The following is a 20449-nucleotide window of genomic DNA, read 5'->3' on the forward strand; positions in this document are numbered from 1 at the left end:
GAACTAGATAACACCAAAAGCATTCAGCTCAAGGAAATAGACATGGTATGTAATAAATATATTCAAAACTTACACATATAAAACTTTAACACATTGTAACTCACATACTTTAATTGTTTTTGCAGTTCTTCTTCCCTATTTATAGGTATGAACACTATTTCCTAATATGCATCGACATACGGGTGGGAACAGTGTTCATATTGGACAACAAAAATCAGACTGCAGTTGACTGTAACTTTGAAAAATACAATGAAATGTGCATCAAGTTGGTAAGTTCCTAAAAACATTTATATATAGTGTCAATTTCATAGTATGTAATTATATAAATAATAGTTAACTAAATGTTAATAAATCTTAAACCAGGTGGAATTCATGAAGAATTTATTGGGAACAAGAAAAATGGCAGCAAAGGCAAAGAAGCTAGACAACCCCACATTCACAGTTCCAAGGATAACATGGGCCGAGAAACAAAATAGCACCGACTGTGGCATATACGTCATGAGACACATGGAAACATTTAAGGGGGACGTAAACAGTTGGAGGCACGGACTGACCAACAAAGCAAAGAAGCAAATGATGAGAATGAGGATGAAGTATTGCGCATACATACTCGGATGTGACTGCAACGAGCAAAAAGCACACAACCTGAAAGAAGCAAATATCTTATACAGAGTATCATGTGCTGATGGGTCATTGAATCTGCCCAAAATACTTCTTCCTTAGCTCATCAATTCTTGGCTTGATCACTGGATGTGAATAGGGGTTTAAGCTATGACTTTAAACATGATTCTGAATGTCTATGGCAAACAACTAACAATCTTTTTTTTTTCTTTCCTTTTTTGATCTGTCGATGAAAAACAGTGATGTTTCCAGGTTATTTTGATGTCCTAGATTATGATATTTTGATGAAATTTTATTATGTCTCCAGGCTATCATATATTTTTTTAATTTGTCCAGTATCTCCAATTTACATGCATAATTTCGTACACTAATGTGCAAATATTACTACATGAAAATGCATAAAACTTTAACTACAAATAATTATTTTTGTAAATACATTTTTTTAAAAAAAAAACCCTATACCCTAAACAATAATCTCTAAACATAATAAAACACTAAACCCTAAACCCTAAACACTAAACCCTAAACACTAAAATCTAAACCCTAAAAACTAAAAACTAAACCCTAAAAACTAAACACTAAACTAAACACTAAGAACTAAAAATTAAAAAAAAAAATAAACCCTAAACACTAAACACTAAACCCTAAAAACTAAACCCTAAACACTAAACTCTAAAAACTAAACACTAAAAACTAAACACTAAAATAAAATATTATAAAACAATGCATAATAAAAAACAATGCATAATCAAAAACAAAAAATGCAGATACTGTTAACTAACAATGCATAAATATATATACGAAAATACATAATAGTTTTGTGTAACTTATACTGTTAACTAACAATGCATATTCAAACACAAAAAATGCATCCACTGTTTACTAACAATGCATAATTAAAAACAAAAAATGCATATATTGCATAATCAAAAACAAGAAATGCATATACTGCATAATCAAAAACAAAAAATGCAGATACTGTTAACTAACAATGCATAAATATATATACGAAAATGCATAATAGTTTTGTCTAACTTATACTGTTAACTAACAATAAAATACATAACAGATAAAACAATAACGTATAATATAGAACAATAATACGCAAAACGTAGAAAAATGAAATATTTCAATTATTTATGTAAATCTTAATCAAGAATACTATACAAAAAATCTAAAATAAAATATAAAAAACCTATTTAACAGCACGTTCCTGATCACAATTACGAGCATCATGGTTCACCATCTCTTTGCAATTGCCACATCTTCGTTTCGGTTTATTTTTATCCCTTAAAGCCTTCTCAATCCTCGACTTCAAACGACTTCCACTACCTTTTGTCTTCACAATATCAGGTGGGTGAACATCAACTACTTCAGGAGGTGCACCACCATAAAACTCATTAAAAAGATCATCATTTGAACTGCTAGAACTATTCACGGACAAAGAATCATGCACACCTTTCAAAGTTTGAAATAACTTCTCCATCTTTACAGAATCACCTTGAACCAAACCTATACAACTATAAGCTAAAGAATATAACTGAGAGAGAGTATCTGTCCCACCAGAATTTGTACTTCCACCAACGCAAATTCCTTTTGTCCAACGCTTTAATATATATTGATCAGGAATCCTCTGAATCTTAACATTCTTCAACACACAAAATACATGCGAACAAAGCCAACCACACCTCACAAAGTGCTTGCAATCACAATTGCAACTATAGTCAGCCAAATTATAAGTGACACTAAATTTACCACTTTCACCATCTTCAACTACATAAACATTCTCACCGACACCAGTCCTAATCTCCAATATGCAGCAACTGAAACTAGCTGAAACAATCTGCTTTTGAACCTCAACAAACATCCCACTAGTATAAACAGTTGTTGCATGCCTTTCAATTGCCAGATCTGTCACCAACTTTGGGAAACAAGAAACATCAACACTATTGAGACCATCACACTGATTTCTTTGAGCTTCAATAGCACGCTCAAAATGAATAAAGAATTCAATCAGATTTGCACCCCTATTGAAATACCTACGGAAAAAACTATTCTGACTCTCAGACATAGACGTTGTCTTAAATAACCCACTCATATGACAATCTCTAAAAAATGAAGGAATCCAATAACTACGCTGAGCAAACATAGAATCAAACCATTTATCACCAACCAAACCATATTTCTCCATTAAATCATTCCATCTTCGTTCAAAACTCAAAGGCTCAGTAAACTCAGACCATGCAAGACGATTAAAATCCTTTTTAAACTGTAAATCGGTCTTAAGTCGATGTGGAACCTTATCCATAACTTTAACCATGATATGCCACATGCAAAATCGATGACGCGTATCATATAAAACACGTTCAACAGATTTTTTTAAAGCTGGATCTTGATCTGTAATAATCATCCTTGGTCTTCTCCTCATGCATTCAACAAACTTCTCAAGAACCCATGAATATGATTCCTCATCCTCATGAGAAATTAGTCCAGCACCAAAGGTCACACAACTTCCATGATTATCTTTACCAGTGAATGGCACAAATATAAGATTATATCTGTAGCAACAAAATAAAAGAAAAACATACTTAAAACACAATTCATAATGCTATATAACAAGATGCACAACATATATCATAAGTATGCATACCTGTTAGTTGAGTATGTCGCATCAAATGATACAGATTCACCAAAAGCATCATATTTCTGAATTGATAAAGGATCAGCCCAAAACAGCCTTGTAAGTTTATCAGAACTATCAACTGCATATTCAAACTGAAAATCGCTACAAATTTCACGCTTATTGAACAAATTATTCAATAGAATCTGAGCATCAGAACCAAGAACATATGCACGCAAATCACGTGCAAAATTCTTAAAATCCACCGCTGTACATCCAACTTTATCATAACCCCCAACCAATTTCTTAAACAAATGGAATGATTTAACAGGACCAATATTGGTTTTAACACAGTTCAATACAAACTTCTTATGCCCATGATCCAACTTACGATTAGACAACATAAAATGTTGAAGATTATCTGAAACAAATCGATGACTATGACCCTCAATAAAATTCACAATAGTGTAAGAACCACCATCAACAACACGAAGAATAATACGAGCTTTGCAATCTACTCTTGTACTCATCCTAGATCTAATATTTCCACCAGATTTACTCAACCCTTCCCGACTACAAAAAATAAGTCTAGAAATAATCACCCCAGATTTCTTACGCTTAACAGCACCAAGACGCGACTTAAATCCACAACGCTTAGCATAAGCCATATAAAACTTTTCACCATCATCTAATGAAGAAAAATTCTTCCCAACATGTAACAACCCGCTCTTTTATCAGTATTAATTCCAGTATTGCGTGTTTATTTATCTATCTTTAGTAAATGAAGCACTTTATGTTTTCAACTATGTTTTTGAATTACGAATTTTGGAGACAGTGTCACTACACTAGCAGTATGTTTTTATTTATCTTCGCGTGTTTAAGACCGCGACGAGAATCTTTGAGTCGATGAATAATTATTACTCGAAGTTATAACCAACTTAGCGAAGTTGTGTTATTTATTAATCAAGATGGAGTTTATTTCATATTGTTACTTAAGTCGTGAATTATTTCCGACTTTGAAGCTAATTAAATCTACGGATTTAATTTAAGTATTAGGAGGACGAACAAATTAAATCTACAGATATAATGTAGATTTTTGCAAGACGAGAAAATAGATATCGAGATACAATATTTATTGGATTAATCTGTAGTTGATTAAGTACACGATATTAGCAAAACACGAAACCAGTATTACAAATACAGAACGACCAACACTGAAGGATTTTATTTAAATCACTTCACAACTCTTAATCTCTTACCATCACAACCTTACAACCCTACATGTATACTACAACTCTATTCTACCACTTGCAACAAAGGAAAAATATAAGGAGAGAGGGGAGAATAAGGTCAGCTGCGTCCCCTCCCCTTTTTCTGCAGCAACTGTAGCAGCAGTAAGCACTTCACCTCTGCCACAACACCCAAGTTTAAGGAAAAGAAAGGAAAAGGGAAAAAGGAAAAGGGTGGAGAGACGTGTGCTGCAGCAGCTGCACACTCCCCTATCTCCCCCTTCTCTCCAGCCTGCTGCACTCCTCACACTCCAACAGTACAGCCATACCCAAGGTACACATGGCACTCACATCAGCCACCCTACCATTTAGTAGGTACTCAAGCTCCAGCCAACAATCCTTCCTTGTTAAATCTCTTTGCAGCATACAAGAACTTCATTCTCTTCCATTTTGAAACAAGAAACACACCAAGGAGCAGGAGGAACTGCCTTTGCCTTGCATTCATTGCTTTGCCCACATTCAAGGTGAGATCTTGTGTTTAATTCATCCACCCCCACCTTGATTCACCTGCAATCATTAAGCAACAACAGATACGTTCATTTTCAGTTTCACTTCATTCAATACTCCATAAACGAATGAGAAGGGCTGTCATTCATTCTCTACTAAAACTTCAAGTTAATCCCTGTTTCATTCAGCACCAACGAGCAGCCAATAAACACCAAGCATCATTCAAGGTATTTCATGCATCTCAGTTCACTATCTTCATATATGCATTTCACTTCCCTCACTTCATATAAAAGAATTTCGAAACATAGGATGAAACATATTACAGAGGGATATAGCGAATCACATATGCATACATGATCGATAGCATTTCTCAACAAGTCTATGATTCATACATTGTTATACTCTGCACCCTAGAACAGCGAATCATGAGAACCCCCACGCTTAACAACTAGAAACTGAAGTAGAAGAAGAATGAAAGTAGATAACTTAGCTTTTAGGAAGGCGTCGTAATCGGCGCGACAACGGAGCTTCCCTCGGCTTCGAAACTCAGAGAAACACTGGAAATGGCGGACCCCCTGCTCGCCATTAACTGAACCACAGCCACGGAGGAGTGCTCGCCGGCCTCCCTACTGCAGCGGCGGCAACGGCGAGATTTGCAGAAGGTGATGAGCTAGGGCTCGATTTGGGGAAAAGTAGAACTAGGGCTCGGGCTCTCCACCGGCGCTTCGAATCGAGAGAGAGGAGATGAGGGAGCAGACCGGCGTCGGGGTCTGGAGCAACGCCGGCCTCGCCGGCGGCCGGAACGGCCAGAATGCCGAGCGGCGTCGGCAGGATGAAGGAGTAGCAGATCGATTGATGAAGGGAGAGTTTAGGGCGAGGAGGCGGCGTGGTCAACAGATGAACGCCGGCCACGCCGGCAGCTGGAACGGCCGGAGAAGGAGGCGGCGGCGGCAGACGTCTCGACTGGAGGCAGGCCGAGAGTCGAGAGATTTTGGAGAGGCAGCGGCGTGTTTGAACGAGAGAGAGAGAGAGAGAAACCGAGTGTTGAGGGGGGGAGGATTTTGGGCCTCACTTCTTATTTCCTTTGGGCTTCTTTTTATTTAAAATGGGCTTCAATTTTTACTATTTAGGCCCCTACTTTTAGTTATTCAAGTCCAATGTGAATTATTTATTTGAACCCAATAAGAATTATTATTTTAGGCCCTCATTATTAATCCTAATTATATTTAATTAGTGATTAATTTTAAAACTTACTAATTAATAGTTGGTAAGTGAGTTAGACTAATTCAAGATGAGTGGATTATTAAGATTAACTATCCGATTTCATAAGACGAGCTTTAATCCAATAGTTGGATTAATAACTAAAAGGAATATGAGCCATGCATAATTACATTACGCATCCTCATTTATTTGAGAATTTCCTCGAATTAAAACATTGCTTTATTTTCTCGTATTAAAGGTCAAGCACAAGAGTTTAAGGCTTAGCCGTGAGTCTCTACTACCAGGTGGGCTTTCTACGTATAAACTAAAACCATATATTAGAATTGTTAAGACTTTATGCTTATGAATTTAAATGATATTGTCAATGCCTAAATGCCTTATGTTTTGTTATTAATTGCCTATCTGATGTTAATCGAATTCGGATTCTGGATGGGACCGCAAATCCCTTCGGAATTAGTGTACACCTTTGTGATCGTGAGTCATCTAGCGGGTTGGCCGATCATAGTGTCCGTAGAGGGAGGCCTCCCTCTCGGCACGAGTTACTGATATGGTGATTAATGATATTAAAATGCCTGCGCGGGCTATTGATGAAAGAAATGATATTATTTTTGGTAAATGCGAGTCTTTAAAGGAAAACCCTCGTATCTTACTACTGTTGAAAGGCTTGACAATAAAATATTATGCATGTATGTAAATTTCGGCAAGTGTCCACTAAGTACTTCCGTACTTAGCCCTGCATGTATTTCTAAATGTGCAGGTTGAGCGGTGATCGGGGATGTGGTGTGCAAGCGGAGCTTTGTCAATCTAGGCCGAGAGTTTCAGAGCAGAGTATATGTCTTCATACATATACTCGAGTTGTTATTTTTCCGCTGCGAACACTGATTACGCTAAGATATTATGTCATTCTGTCGAATCATCATGTATTATAAACAATGTATTCAAACTCGTTGAGTACCCCCTTTGGATATTATTATGTACGGTTCCCTTGTGGCTTTCGTAAATGTCTAGTTATTTCGATTGTTTCCCTTATACAAAGTCGAGTCATCAAGTAGCTAAATATGCCCTTTCTAATCCCGTTCCTAAATCCCCTCCCCTAGTCGCGGTTTTCCCGAATTTGCTATCCTTAGCAAGTGCGGTCGTGACACAACAATAGGTTTAAACTCATCATCACATTCAGGTAAAAACACTGTATCAAAAGTTGAACTCTGATCAGAAAAAACACCATCTGCAAAAAATAAAAATAAAAATGAATCATAATCTCAAAAATCCAAATGCATAATGCATAACAACGGGAATGCATAATCTAAAATAACCAAATGCATAATTCATAAACAAGAGAATGCATAACATATATTATCAAAATAAATACATCCGATAAAAATAAAATATTTAAACACACATGCATAATACTAACCACTAACATGCATATATATATTAAAAAAATGCATAATGCATAAAAATGAGAATGCATAAAAATGAGAATGCATAATCTCAAATAACCAAATGCATAATTCATAAACACGAGAATGCATAATATATATTAGCAAAATAAATACATCCGATCAAAATAAAGTATTTAAACACACGTGCATAATCCGAACCACAAACATGCATATATATATTAAACAAATGCAAAATTTTAAATAAAGATTTAACGTAAAAAAATATAGCACAACACATAAGTTAAAATAAAAAAAAAAAACCAAACAAAAAATACAGATTTCATATCAACACATAACGCAAACGTAATTTTCGATTTATTATACATAATGCAGAAGAAAAAAACGATAAAATCATCAAACTAAAGAAAATAAAAATACAAGGAACAAATAATATTCATCACGAAGAACAACGAATTAAAAAAAAAACAACTAACTGAACAACGAATAATCAATACATGATTCCTCAATTCAAAACACAATAAGAACAAACTGAACGACGAATAATCTCACAAATGAAGAGAATCGTCATGAACGTCAAATAACAAACAATACCTGATTCCTCAATCGTCATGAACGAGAAAACGAACGATTCTCACAGATGAAGAGAATCGCAATGAATATAGAAACACAAGCGCGAAGACTGCGAGGTAAAAAAATAACAGACGACGAGGTAAAACGAAGTAGCATGCGAAATATAATCTAAGAATTAAAAGACGAAAATACCCTTCCGCATTTAAAAATTAGGTATAAAAATCGGATCAGATCTGGACCGTACAAAATAATAGATCAACGGCTGATATTAGGATCTACGGATCTATTATAAGGAATGGGATCTATATGATCCCATTCCTATATATATATATATATATATATTTAGATGTCCCATTAGAATATGTTCGTTTTCATTTTGGGAGATTAATAATATATATAAAATGCTCAATTGGTGTGATCACACTATCTATATTCTATATTTCTATATATCTATATAGTATTATATAAAAGAACAGTTTAACGGCTATTTTTTTTCGCCATAATTTAAAATTATAGTTACTTTTTAAATTTCAATTATTCAAGTATGTTTCCACTCACTTTTACATTGATGATTTTATTATATAGATAAATTCGGTGGTGGCATGGAGCAGTTTTTTGTTTTCAATTCAAACTTCTTTTGTTCTTTTCTTTTCTTTTATTTTTTACTTTTTTTTTTCTTTCTTTTTGAAAATCATGTAATGTGAGTAATGATAAAATATTCAATATGCATATCAAATTAAAGATCATAAAATTAGCTTTAATTTGATATATAATAAGTATAAAATAAATTTAGGATGATAAAGATATTAAAATTTAAAGTTTCAAACTAAATTATTTTCTCTCTCCTCTCTCTTATTTTACTTCTTTTTCTTTAACGATTTATTTTTTATTTGATTTATTATATTTTGTTTTCGTATATCATTCACTTATTTCTTTTACATTTAGATATTTTTTTTATTTTCTTTTTGCTTTTCGGTTTTATCCTCTTATTTTTTTGCATAACATGTTTAAGTATTATTTCATAAATTCTAAAAAAAAAGTATGATTCGACAGATATAATTGTAATTTTTTTTTGCTAAGATTTCTTATAAAATTTTAGACCTTTTAAAATTTAAAATCATAAAAAAATAAATTTAAAATGTATAAGTTATAGTAATTTAAAATTTTAAAATAATTTTTTGTATACTTCCTCTCTACTCTCTTTATTGTTTTTCTTAATCCTCTCTCCTTAATGACATGTTTACTTTTTTATGCTATATTTTTCTTCAATATATGTATTTAATTTTATTTTGTGTTTTTAAAGGGAAAATAAGTAGATAGCATATTTTTTGCTTTACAACAGTTTAGAATGTAACAAAGGTGAATGAAAATATATTGGTTCATAATATAACTATTTTTCTAAATATTTTTTTTGTATTAATTTTAATACAACTTTGTAGATAGTAAATAGTTATATAAATATAATTTCAAATATTAGTTATATTTTTGTATCAAATATTAGTTATATTTTTGTATCAAATATGACGTATAATAATAATAATAATAATAATAATAATAATAATAATAATAATAATAATAATAATAATATTATTATTATTATTATTATTATTATTATCAAATAATTTTTAATTATTTAATAACTATTACTATCATTAAACTTTATATAAAGTTGAAAATTTGATGTTTTCAAATTTGAGTTTTTTGATTAATTCGTGTTCATTATATTATTTTATTTTTAAAACAAATTTAGTATTTGTCCATATTTTTGACTCTCTTTAATATTTATATTACTTATTTATTTATATAAACATTTCGTTTAATTTCGATATTTATCGTACATCGCACGGACGGGCATACTAGTACTATACTAAAGCAAAGTAGTCTGCATGAAAAATCCCGCTAAAACATTACTTTTCCCGCTCAAAATTAGGTATTTTCATGCAAAAGTATTTTTTATTATTTCGATTATTTTCCCGTAGACATTGAGTACATGTTCCCATAAAGCTTTTTTCAAATCCGATGCAAATCCAATACAGAAACTATTCAACTACCCAAATTAATGTTTTAGTAACACTTTGTGGTATTTTCAAATTTTTTCTTTCTCCACATACCATATTCTCTCTTTCCAAAAAATCGATAACCACATCCCCAACCCCGACAATGAATTTCAACATGCAGCTTTGTTCCTTATACTTTCACGGAGTCATAGTATCTCACTAGCTCGCATGAAGAAAGTACCGGAGGATATGGCTTCTCTTTCGTCGGAGATAAAGATTAGAAACCACGTTATAAACCCTTCTCCGGCAAAAAATCAGAAATTAAAAAAAATGTTGGTGTTATGTGATGTGGGTTTGGTTTTATTTTTAGGAAGATGTTTGAATAAATTCCCACTTTTTCCTAAATCAGGTAAAAAAAAGCATCATAAATAATTTCTCATTATCTCTGTTTGCTTTTTTGGTGTTGTGTGATGTGGGTGCTGCTAGGAAGATTTTTCAGGCGAATAAAACCATTTCTCTTTAAATTATATTCTCTCTCTCTAGAAATACCCTTCTGCAAATCGACTTAAGAGAGAAAGGAATGAAAATAGATTTAGTTGTATTTCTTTATTTTGGAAAGAAAGAGCAGTAGATTGATGATAGGATGAGAGAGGTGAAGGATCGATGCTGCTTCTTAATGTTACTTTAATTCGTTCTTGTGAAAGTTTACTGGTTTTTATGCTAATTGAAATTTGTCTATATAATTGTGAATCCGTGATTCATTGGGGATCGGATATCTAGATAAAAGTCACTTTTTTTCCCTTCTTATGTGATATAATATTTAATTGTGATTTATTGAGAAATTAGACCTGGATCGAAGTAATGTTTTTTGTTCTCCCTTCTTATGTGACACTATATTAAAATTGATAGTGTTAATATTTTGTTAGAATATACGAGTTTTCGAGTGAGTATATTTAATATGACCTTCTCCTTGTGTCTACTTTATATTTACGCAATAAGTTAAACGAGGACTAAGATATTAGGAAACAAACTACATTGAATTTTGGTGAAAATAAGTTTTTTGCCAAGTGTGTGTGTGTGTGTGTGTGTTTTAAGCAATATGCTTATGAGTTGAATGAGTATAATTATGGCAAAATGATATCATGTTATTTTGTGCCCATGGTTTGATTTTTGGCATTTTTCGTCTACATTTGGTGTGTGTTGATTCTGTCCTATAATTCATAATTAATTTTGCAAATAATTGGTATCTTTTAATTACTTTATATTTTTTGTGTCAAAATAAAGTTTAAGGGGGTTGTATTTGTTGGGGGTAAGTCCAACAACTATGGATAAGAACGTCGGGGCCGTCTTGGACGGTGGGCATTAGCAACCTGAAACCACAGATACGTTAGAGCCCTTCTAGGAACACCGGTGGAGGTGTCGATGGAAGGGCCTTCGACGCTCAAGTCAGTAACATTATAGGAAATCATATTGAAATATATTGAAAATCGATTAGATCGAATCGATCGGGTTGGTGGATCAGAGAGTCGTTCAGCAATCAGCTGGGATCGTCGGGGCGTCCTGGATCAACGGGTTGTCGGGATCTCCTAGATTGAAAGCGTGGAGGCGGAGTAATGCGAGTGAGGAGAGAAGGCGGAGAGAACGTGTTGGAGCGTGAATGACTGGATAGGTCGAATGACCTAGCTAATTTTCTTATATACTGTGGTATCTTGATGGCTAGGGTTTCTTTCGGGACCTTCCGTGAAACCCTAGTTGTTCCGATATTTACGGGATCATCTCCTTGACCTGCCTTCTCCTCCAAGTCGCTGCCCTTTCTAGGGTAGGGTGCAATTGGGCCTTACTGACTTGGCGTATGAGTCGAATTAATTAGAATTAACTCAATTTTTGGACTGGGCTGATTATTTGGACTATAAATATTTATTTAAATGGGCTATACGAATTTTGCCCATTACAGTATTCAATTCAGAATTTAAAAGATTTTGACAGACTTTTTGTAATCTGTGGATTCCACCAAATTTTATGGATTGTTTAATTCTATTAGAGTTTATGAAATTCTGTTAGATTGATTTATCTCTATTTTCATAGACTTTATAAATCTATAGATTGTTATAGTAATAAAAAAAATATCTATAATAAAATATACTCCATGATATAATAAATAACTATAAATTGAAATAAGCATACACAATGCAGTATATTTTTTTTTTCTCGTCCTCTTATCAGCTCAAGATTACATAAAGTTTTTCATAAATTGATGCCTTCTAGTTACAATTGACAATTTATTAATTCTTCAATTCAGGAAGACAAAAAAGGATAAAGCTTCAGCTTAACTAGCATGTCTAATCACTTGCTAATGGAGCAAAGCTTTTCCACAAATAAAAAACAGAGCATATTGATATTGTTTATACAGATTGTATTTTCATTGCAATATATAATTCTTCAAATCAAAAGCTATATACTACAATTAAACCATCAATACTATACCAAAAGTCACCAAATACATAATCTGCAATCCTAAATGCCCGAGTATATATGCTAAGCAATTATTCAAATCAAAGACGGTATTTTAGGACAAGAAAGACTAAACGAAGCAACAAAATGTAAACCATATTACATGGAACTTAGGTGAATTATATCAATGCGTTCTTCCAACATCTGATGAGGCTTGACGACAACTTTATTTTATGGGATCTGTTCAAGTTTTCTTCCCACTTGTTGCCCAAGTTTCGAAATTGTTGGGAAATTGAGGGTAGATGATCGGCTTTTGCTGTCAATTTTTGGAGACAGAGTGGTGAGGCGGTGTCGAGTTGACGGCGGTCCAGCAGGCTGCCGCTGCTCGAACGATCGAGGTAGACGGCGGTGGAGAGAGGCACCAGATTGAAGAGAGAGATGACGGACGATAGTGAAGAGAGGCAGATTGTCAAAATCTCTTACGGAGAGGTGAGATCTGTGGAGGAGTTTTGTATTTATATTAGGGCATTAAAAATCCTATAAAGTCTATGACATAATAAAATCCTACAAATTTTCAATATCACCATATTTTGATGGATATTTAAGAATCATAATTGAATATCAACAGATTTTTAAAGACTTCTAAAAATCTTAATTGAATACCTATCGACTTTTGAAATACAAAAAAATCCTTTAAATTTTAAATTGAATACACCCCCTAATTTTGTAATAAGTAAAATGTTTATAAGATAATTTTAATACGCTTTTCATCTATGAAGCGTCATCTTGAAAGTAATGGACACAGATTTAAAAAAATATGGTAGTGATAATATGTGTAAATATATGAAAATTTTAAGAGTATTAATTAGTGAGATTACGTCCAAAAAAAATGTATGAAGATGTTCTTTGAACGGATGAAAAAAGAAAATTATAAGGGTTATTGGCATATAAATGTACCAACTTTTAATCAATTTTGATTTTTAACATGAATTTTAAAAAGTGTCAAAAAAACACAGTAATTTATTGATTGTTGTAACACGAATTATATATTCAGCCAAATTAAATCTTACTTAGCATGTTGAAATGTTGATGTGGACAAATCAAATTATAGTAATTTCAACACAAAATTGAATTGTCGAATTATATTAAATTATAAGATATTTATTTTGGTTCGTCTCAAATTGTATATATGAAAGTAAATAAAATTCGTGTTAAAAAATATTACAATCAATAAGTTGGTGTATTTTTTTATACTACTTTTTAAAATTCATGTGAAAACCCAAAATTGGTTCAAAATTCATGTATTTATACGCCAATAACCAAAATTATAAAAATGTTTCGTGGACAAAAAAATAAAATTAGGAAGATGTGGAAAGTAAGGCATCCGCAATGGGCTTACTTGATAGCCTACTTGATAGTGGAGGATCACATTGAGTAAGTAGTGCTGCAATGAGGTTACTTGATAGCCTACTTGATTTTTTTAATTTTTAAAGAGGAGAAGAGAATTAAAAAAAAAAAAAATTACATCACTCGTGTATACTCGAAGGATCGAGTAGGCCTCGAGTAAGGCCCCCCCGCAACGCTCTACTCGAGTAGGCGCTCGAGTAGATGCGTTGCAGATGCTCTAATATCTTATTAAGTTTTTAATGTTAAACTATATTTTTTCTAAAATATAACAACTTTATAAATATTTTATATATAATTTTGTGTTTATGTATTATAAGCTAGACTCTCTAACAAAGATCAAGGCTACATCACTATATAATGTCGCAATTGTACCAATAAGAAAATAATTTTGGTGCTAAAAATTTGGAGTTTGTTTTCATTATATTATAAAATTATAAATTAACAATATATGATACAAATATTATAATATAATAATTTACAGTAATTTTAAAATCGATTGAAATTAGATTCTTCTTAATTCGTCAATTGTACAACATCAAATTATTGATGCATATTTTTATTATTATTCATAGTACATTTAAATATTTAAAGGGTTAATAGCCGAAAAATACATGAACTTTCACGAAATTTGCAAATTGCACATGACCTTCAAAAATAGCCTCAGAATACATCATTTTTTTAATTTTGTTGCAAATTGCACACGCGTTGACCACCACCTTGATAGGTGTTGACGTGGCACCGGAATTTTCAGATGTGGACTCACCGGCATTCAAAACGACGTCATTTTGAGTGAGTATAAATTAAAAAAAAAAGGAAAAATCCCTAGATCTCTTCCCGTCTGCACCTTCTTCCTCCGATTTCCTCAAATGACGCTCCGACGACTAGCGCGGAAAGGAAATCAGCTGCTCAAACGACGCTCTGATGGATCGGAGGCGGCTGAAATCTGTAAATTCGCAAGGCCGCCGCAAATCTGTAAAACAAGGGGGAAATCCCTAGATTTGGGGCCAGCGGCGAGGTGGAAGAGGAGCTGGGGTTTGGTGTTTGTTGTTGTGTGGTGTGTGTGGGTGGGAGAACATCTATTTTGGGAGCCATGGCGAATTTCTTCCCCAATTTTCACTATCTCTCTTTCCCTAAATCCAAACCCACAAAAACTGATGTTGACATGAATGCAGAGATCTTGCTTGGCTTCCGCCTCCATCAACATCAGCTTCGCTCTCCTCATTCTCTCTCTCTTCTCCATCCTCCAGAAGCAGCCCTTCAATGCCCTCATCTACTTCGCCTGCCACATCTCCCAGCACCGCCCCGTCTCCCTCCACCCCAGCCTCACCATCCGCTGTCTCCTACCCTCACCCGCCTTGATCCGCGTCGCCCTCTCCATCACCGAGGACGAGATCCTCGACACTTGCGGCCTCGATGTCCTCATCTTCATAAGGCTCTTCAAATTCGTGTACCTTAATTTTCATCAACCATCCTTGTTTTCCCTCAGAATTAAACTCCAAATACCGTCCAATTCATTCTATTTTCTTTTCAATTTTTAATTATTTTTGAATAAATAAATATCTAGAGATGGTCATCGTTGACAGCAGCAATCCCGGCTTCCCGCCGTAGCAAATCTCAATTCTTGTATCTCAGCTGCAGACAGAGGAGAGGATTGAAGGAGGCGGACAGAGAGGCGGGGTTTGGCGGAGGAATGTGAGGCGGCGGGAGGTGGCGGCGTCGATGATGAATGGGTGGTGGAGGTGGCGGTTGAGTGGAGGTGGAAGAGGGGACACAACGGTTGAACGGCGCAGCTGCTCCTCGCAGGAGAAGCAGGGAGACATTTTTTTTTAGTAAATTCTTCAAAATATCAAAACGACATCGTTTTGACCACGTGGCTTGCCAACGTGTAAAAAAAGTCACGCAATATGCCATGTAATGTCCACGTAATCACCGGTCAAACTTATTCCTCGCCGGAAATTTCGCCGTGTGCAATTTGCAACAAAATTAAAAGGTGATGTATTCTGAGGCTATTTTTGAAGGTCATGTGCAATTTGCAAATTTCGTAAAATTTCGTGTATTTTTCGGCTATTAACCCATATTTAAATATATTTAAATTTTAAATTATTTACTAATTTCTATATTTAAAAAATATAAAATAAAAGAAAAAAGAGGTGTTTGCCCGTGCGAAAGCATGGGGGCAACACTAGTTTTCCCCTTAAAAGTAAGTTTCTTAATTTCTATGTTAAAAAAAAATGAGCTTATTCTAATTAGACGGAGAGAGTATAATTAATTTAGAATATAAGATGTTGGGTTAGGAAATTTTTTTTATAAATGTGGCGTATTTTCAAATTAGAATATAAGATGTTGGGTTGGGGAAAAATTTATAAATTAGTATAACTAAAATTGAATATGCTTAAAGTTTTTTCTGAAATGGAAGAATGCAAAAAAACGTGGACGGCAGGATTCGAACCTGCGCGGGCAGAGCCCACATGATTTCTAGTCATGCCCGATAACCACTCCGGCACGTCCACTTATTGTTATTAATTACTTAAAAATAGTATAAGTCATATACGAATTTTGTTTTTCAAACAAAGATTAGTAAAAGATATTTTAGCAACTTTAATAAAGAACCTTTTTTTTGGGAATTTAACAACCATTGTGAAGATACTATATATATATATAGGGTTGGGTACCGGTGGATCCCTATGCTTATAATAGATCCGTAGATCCAAATCTAAACCACACATTTATGACATGTGGCGCATCAAGATGGTGACACGTGGCAAGACATTTCAAGGTAAAATCTGGAGAGGGGTAAAATTGGAATGTAATTTTCGAAATTCAAAAAAAAAAAAAAATTAGATTTTCTCAAAATAGGTATATTTTAGATGCAAAAAGTTTCATACGAGAATGCATGAACTTTCATATAAAAATGCATAAAGTTTCATATAAATATGCATAAGATTTCACCCCACCCCACCCCAGAACCCCACCCCCCCACCCACCCCCCCAAAAAAAAAAAAAATTTATTTTTTTAAAAACTGATTTTCTGACCACTGACCCACCCCTACCCCCACCCCCCCACCAATTTTTTTTTTATTTTCTCAAAAACTGATTTTTTGACCACTGACCCCCCCACCCACCCACCCACCCCACCCCACCCCCCCAATTTTTTTTTTTGAAAATCAGTTTTTAAAAAAATAAAAAAATAATTTTTTTTTGGGGGGGGTGGGGGGTGGGTCGGTGGGGGTGGGCCAGCAATTAGAAAATCAGTTTTTGAAAAAAAAAAAAAAAAATTTGGGGGGGGGTGGGGTGGGGGGCAGGGGCAGGGGTGGGGTGGCGAAACTACCAGATTTATTAAAATGAAATGCATTTTTTGTATAATTTAATGCATTTTTATGTGAAAACTTTATGCATTTTTGTTTGATTTTATATGCATGTGAAACATGCATATTTTTGGGGGGTGGTAATGGGGAGGGTTGGGGGGTGGTGTGGGCTGGATTGGGGGGTGGTATGGGGTGGGGTGGTGAAAATACCAAAACTGGAAAAATTAAATGCATTTTTCTGTTCAAAGTTATGCATTTCATGTGAAAACTTTATGCATCTTTGTGTGAAACTATATGCATCTAAAATATATCTATTTTGAGAAAATCTAAAAAAATATATATATTTTTTTAATTATTAAATCCAAAAATTACATTCCAATTTTACCCCTCCAGATTTTGCCTTGAAATCCTTGCCACGTGTCACCATCTTGATGCGCCACATGTCATAAATGTGTGGTCAAGATTTGGATCTAGGATCTATTATAAGCATTGGGATCTATATGATCTCATTCCTATATATATATATATATATGTATATATATATATATTATTTTTAGTCTCATGAAGATACTCCCTCCGTTCCACGAAGCATGATCCAGTTTTCTTTTTAGTATGTCTCACGAAGCTGCATGATCCAGTTTCCTTTTTAGTATGTCTCACGAAGCTTGACCTATGTCTAAAAATGACAAAAAATTTATCCTTTATTCATATTTTCACTTTTTCACCTACCCCACTTAAAACACAAAATACCAATTTTTTAATTCTCGTGCCGAAAAGAAATGGGTCATGCTTCATGAGACGGAGGGAGTAACAACCATGAATTGTTCACACTTTTGTGTGTAGGATATGCGAAAGCTTAGAAGATAAATTTTCATTGTGATTGAATTTTCGTCACCATTATTACACCAAAAAAATAAAAAAAAACACCCCTGATTCAAGAAGAGATCAAAGATTTATTATACAGATTACATTAATTATGTACAATTATTTGATACACATTACAAGTGAGCTAAACTTAGCTTAGCCCCCTGAGAAAAACAGAAACACCGATAACTATTAATAACACTTCCTTCACAAGAAGGAGAGCGACAAAAAACACAGAAAAACAAAAAGAAAATTAAGAATTTTCAATTTGTCCACCAGTAGAAATTATGTTGAATACTGCAAAACCCTAGAGCGATCTCTCTCCAGCAACCCTTCCATGATCACCCGCTTCTTGTACTCCTCCGAGTCGCTCAACTCGTACGAGTCAGCCCGTCTGAGCTTGCGGCTCCGGCCGCCGGGAGCGATGAACAACCACGCTGAAGTGCAAGCCACTATCGCCAAAACCTTCCCCCAAATCAATGCAGCCAAGCACACCAATAGCACACATATTTCCAGATAAGGTATGATGCATTTTTTCATCATTCTTTGCTTCGGGTTTGTTTGCCTGAAATAGTCGATGGAAACACATCGTTGGATGCTGTCAGATTCCGACCGAGCCGGGGAGGAGCGGGAGGACGCGGAGAGCGAAGACATCGACGGCGTTCGGCTTCCGTCCGACGAGAATAGCGGTGAACGGTTGGAGTGGGACCAGAAACTTCCGTCGGGCGCTAACGGCGGTTTGTTCGACGCATTCTTCCTCTTTGATTTTATAAAACTTCTGCCTCTGAAGGGTGAGAAGTTGATTCTGTATCCATCGGTATCTTCTCCGCCATCATTTGCGCTCTTAGATTTCTTCAGCTGATCATAATTCAAATCAACATAACTTGATGATCGCTAATGTTTAAGAGCAAATTAATTATAATAGAGGGTTTGAAGTTTTAAAAAATAGTTCCATTATGCCTGCAAAAGGTGGGAATTGGGATTTATAAGTCATATAAAATATTTAAGTTAATTGCTTCTAATATAAATCAACTTATAGTTATTTACAATTTTCCCCGAAACAGAACTCTGGCCAAATTAAAATATGTATATTTTATTTACTACTAACCACAAGTTCAATTTGGCCGTGGTTCCATTAATTCGGAGGAAAATTACAATAAACTTCAAATTAGTGTAATTAGTGCTACAAATTAAAGTTCATTAATTTAAAAGCAATTAACCCAATAATATTTTCTATCCCACTCATAAAACATTATCTACCACCATTAGTCAGAAAATCACAGACCAAGATATATATAGAAATTAATTAACCAGAAAAACAAAAGATCAAAAACCATATTTTTTTTTTCTTTACTTTTTGGGGATGTAAAAAATTACCAGTGCGGTCCTAAAGATAACGGCCTTGAGGGCGGCGGACAAACTACGGCGGAGCCTCTTCTTCCTCCATGGGCTGCCCTCGTCGCCGGAAGATTGCACCGAAGCGGAGTCGGAGACCGGTTCATAGTCTTCGATGGCAAGCGGCCTAAAACAGGCAAAAATTTTGCCCCTCCCACGGTTTCTTGTTGCATCCATTTACACGCCTAACGCTGAATACAATCCATGCAGGCTTTGGATAGAAAAACAATGTTGATGGGAGAAGCGACGAAAAGAAACACGACGAAAACTAAGAGAAAGAGGGTGGGAATTACTATTACTATAACAAGAAGAGAGAGACAAATATACAAATATATTTCGATGGTCTAAATTCCTTCACTCTCTCCCCTTACATGGCTGAACAAATATAAAATAATTTGTTCTAACTATTTATCCCCGCCTAAAGAAAAAATAAATAAACGAAATGTTTGGAAAATATTGACGGTTATATTTATAGATAAATAGCATATGAGTTGTATAAATAGTAGTGGCGTAAATATCTGAGACAACGAAGGAACGTGTTGTTTCCTAATTATTAGTGTGTTGTGCGTGCGGATGGCCGTCTGTCGCGGTGTTTCAATTTATTTCGTATCTAGTTTTGAGTCAGAATAGGAGTGAAATTGCTTTTACCCTTTTTTGACTATAATTCTATTTAATCGCTATTATCGTTTTTTGGCCTTATTTATAACTATATTATGGCGCCAACTTGCTTTTAGCCGTGCTCACTAAGATACCGATTTTTCTAATAATAATTTTCTTGGTTAATAACTTTTTTTTTTTAATTCTTCTTGGCTAATAACTTGCTTATCGATGATAATGGTGTTGAGATGAAAAAAGAGAA

The 20449-nt window shown here is 34.3% G+C and overlaps 2 protein-coding genes and 1 non-coding gene across 3 annotated transcripts; all 3 read right to left on the reverse strand.

The window, feature by feature from the left end:
* Positions 1-1816: 1816 nt before the first annotated feature.
* LOC131008232 (protein FAR1-RELATED SEQUENCE 5-like) lies at positions 1817-3937 on the reverse strand. The gene is made up of 2 exons (XM_057935125.1): positions 3272-3937; positions 1817-3179 (listed from the first exon to the last, which is right to left on the reverse strand). The coding sequence occupies exons 1-2, from the start codon at positions 3907-3909 to the stop codon at positions 1817-1819; spliced, it is 2001 nt and encodes a 666-aa protein (XP_057791108.1). The 5' UTR covers positions 3910-3937.
* A 12517-nt stretch (positions 3938-16454) lies between these two features.
* TRNAS-AGA (transfer RNA serine (anticodon AGA)) lies at positions 16455-16536 on the reverse strand. Its single transcript has one exon. It is a non-coding gene; the product is annotated as a tRNA-Ser (tRNA).
* Positions 16537-18264: 1728 nt separating this feature from the next.
* LOC131007696 (uncharacterized) lies at positions 18265-20053 on the reverse strand. The gene is made up of 2 exons (XM_057934628.1): positions 19573-20053; positions 18265-19053 (listed from the first exon to the last, which is right to left on the reverse strand). Exons 1-2 carry the CDS (start codon positions 19765-19767, stop codon positions 18481-18483), a joined length of 768 nt encoding a protein of 255 aa, XP_057790611.1. The 5' UTR covers positions 19768-20053; the 3' UTR covers positions 18265-18480.
* Between the last annotated feature and the right edge of the window lie 396 nt (positions 20054-20449).

The sequence above is a fragment of the Salvia miltiorrhiza genome, chromosome 2, assembly GCF_028751815.1.
Source record: "Salvia miltiorrhiza cultivar Shanhuang (shh) chromosome 2, IMPLAD_Smil_shh, whole genome shotgun sequence".
NCBI classification, from domain to species: Eukaryota; Viridiplantae; Streptophyta; class Magnoliopsida; order Lamiales; family Lamiaceae; genus Salvia; species Salvia miltiorrhiza.

Bases quoted from the DNA above. Each gene is read 5' to 3' on its own strand.
- LOC131008232 (XM_057935125.1), bottom strand. From the start codon at position 3,909: ATGGCTTATGCTAAGCGTTGTGGATTTAAGTCGCGTCTTGGTGCTGTT. The intron at 3,180-3,271 runs GTATGCATACTT...TTGTTGCTACAG, and splicing joins GCGACATACTCAACTAACAG to ATATAATCTTATATTTGTGC.
- LOC131007696 (XM_057934628.1), bottom strand. From the start codon at position 19,767: ATGGATGCAACAAGAAACCGTGGGAGGGGCAAAATTTTTGCCTGTTTT. The intron at 19,054-19,572 runs GTAATTTTTTAC...AATTATGATCAG, and splicing joins TTATCTTTAGGACCGCACTG to CTGAAGAAATCTAAGAGCGC.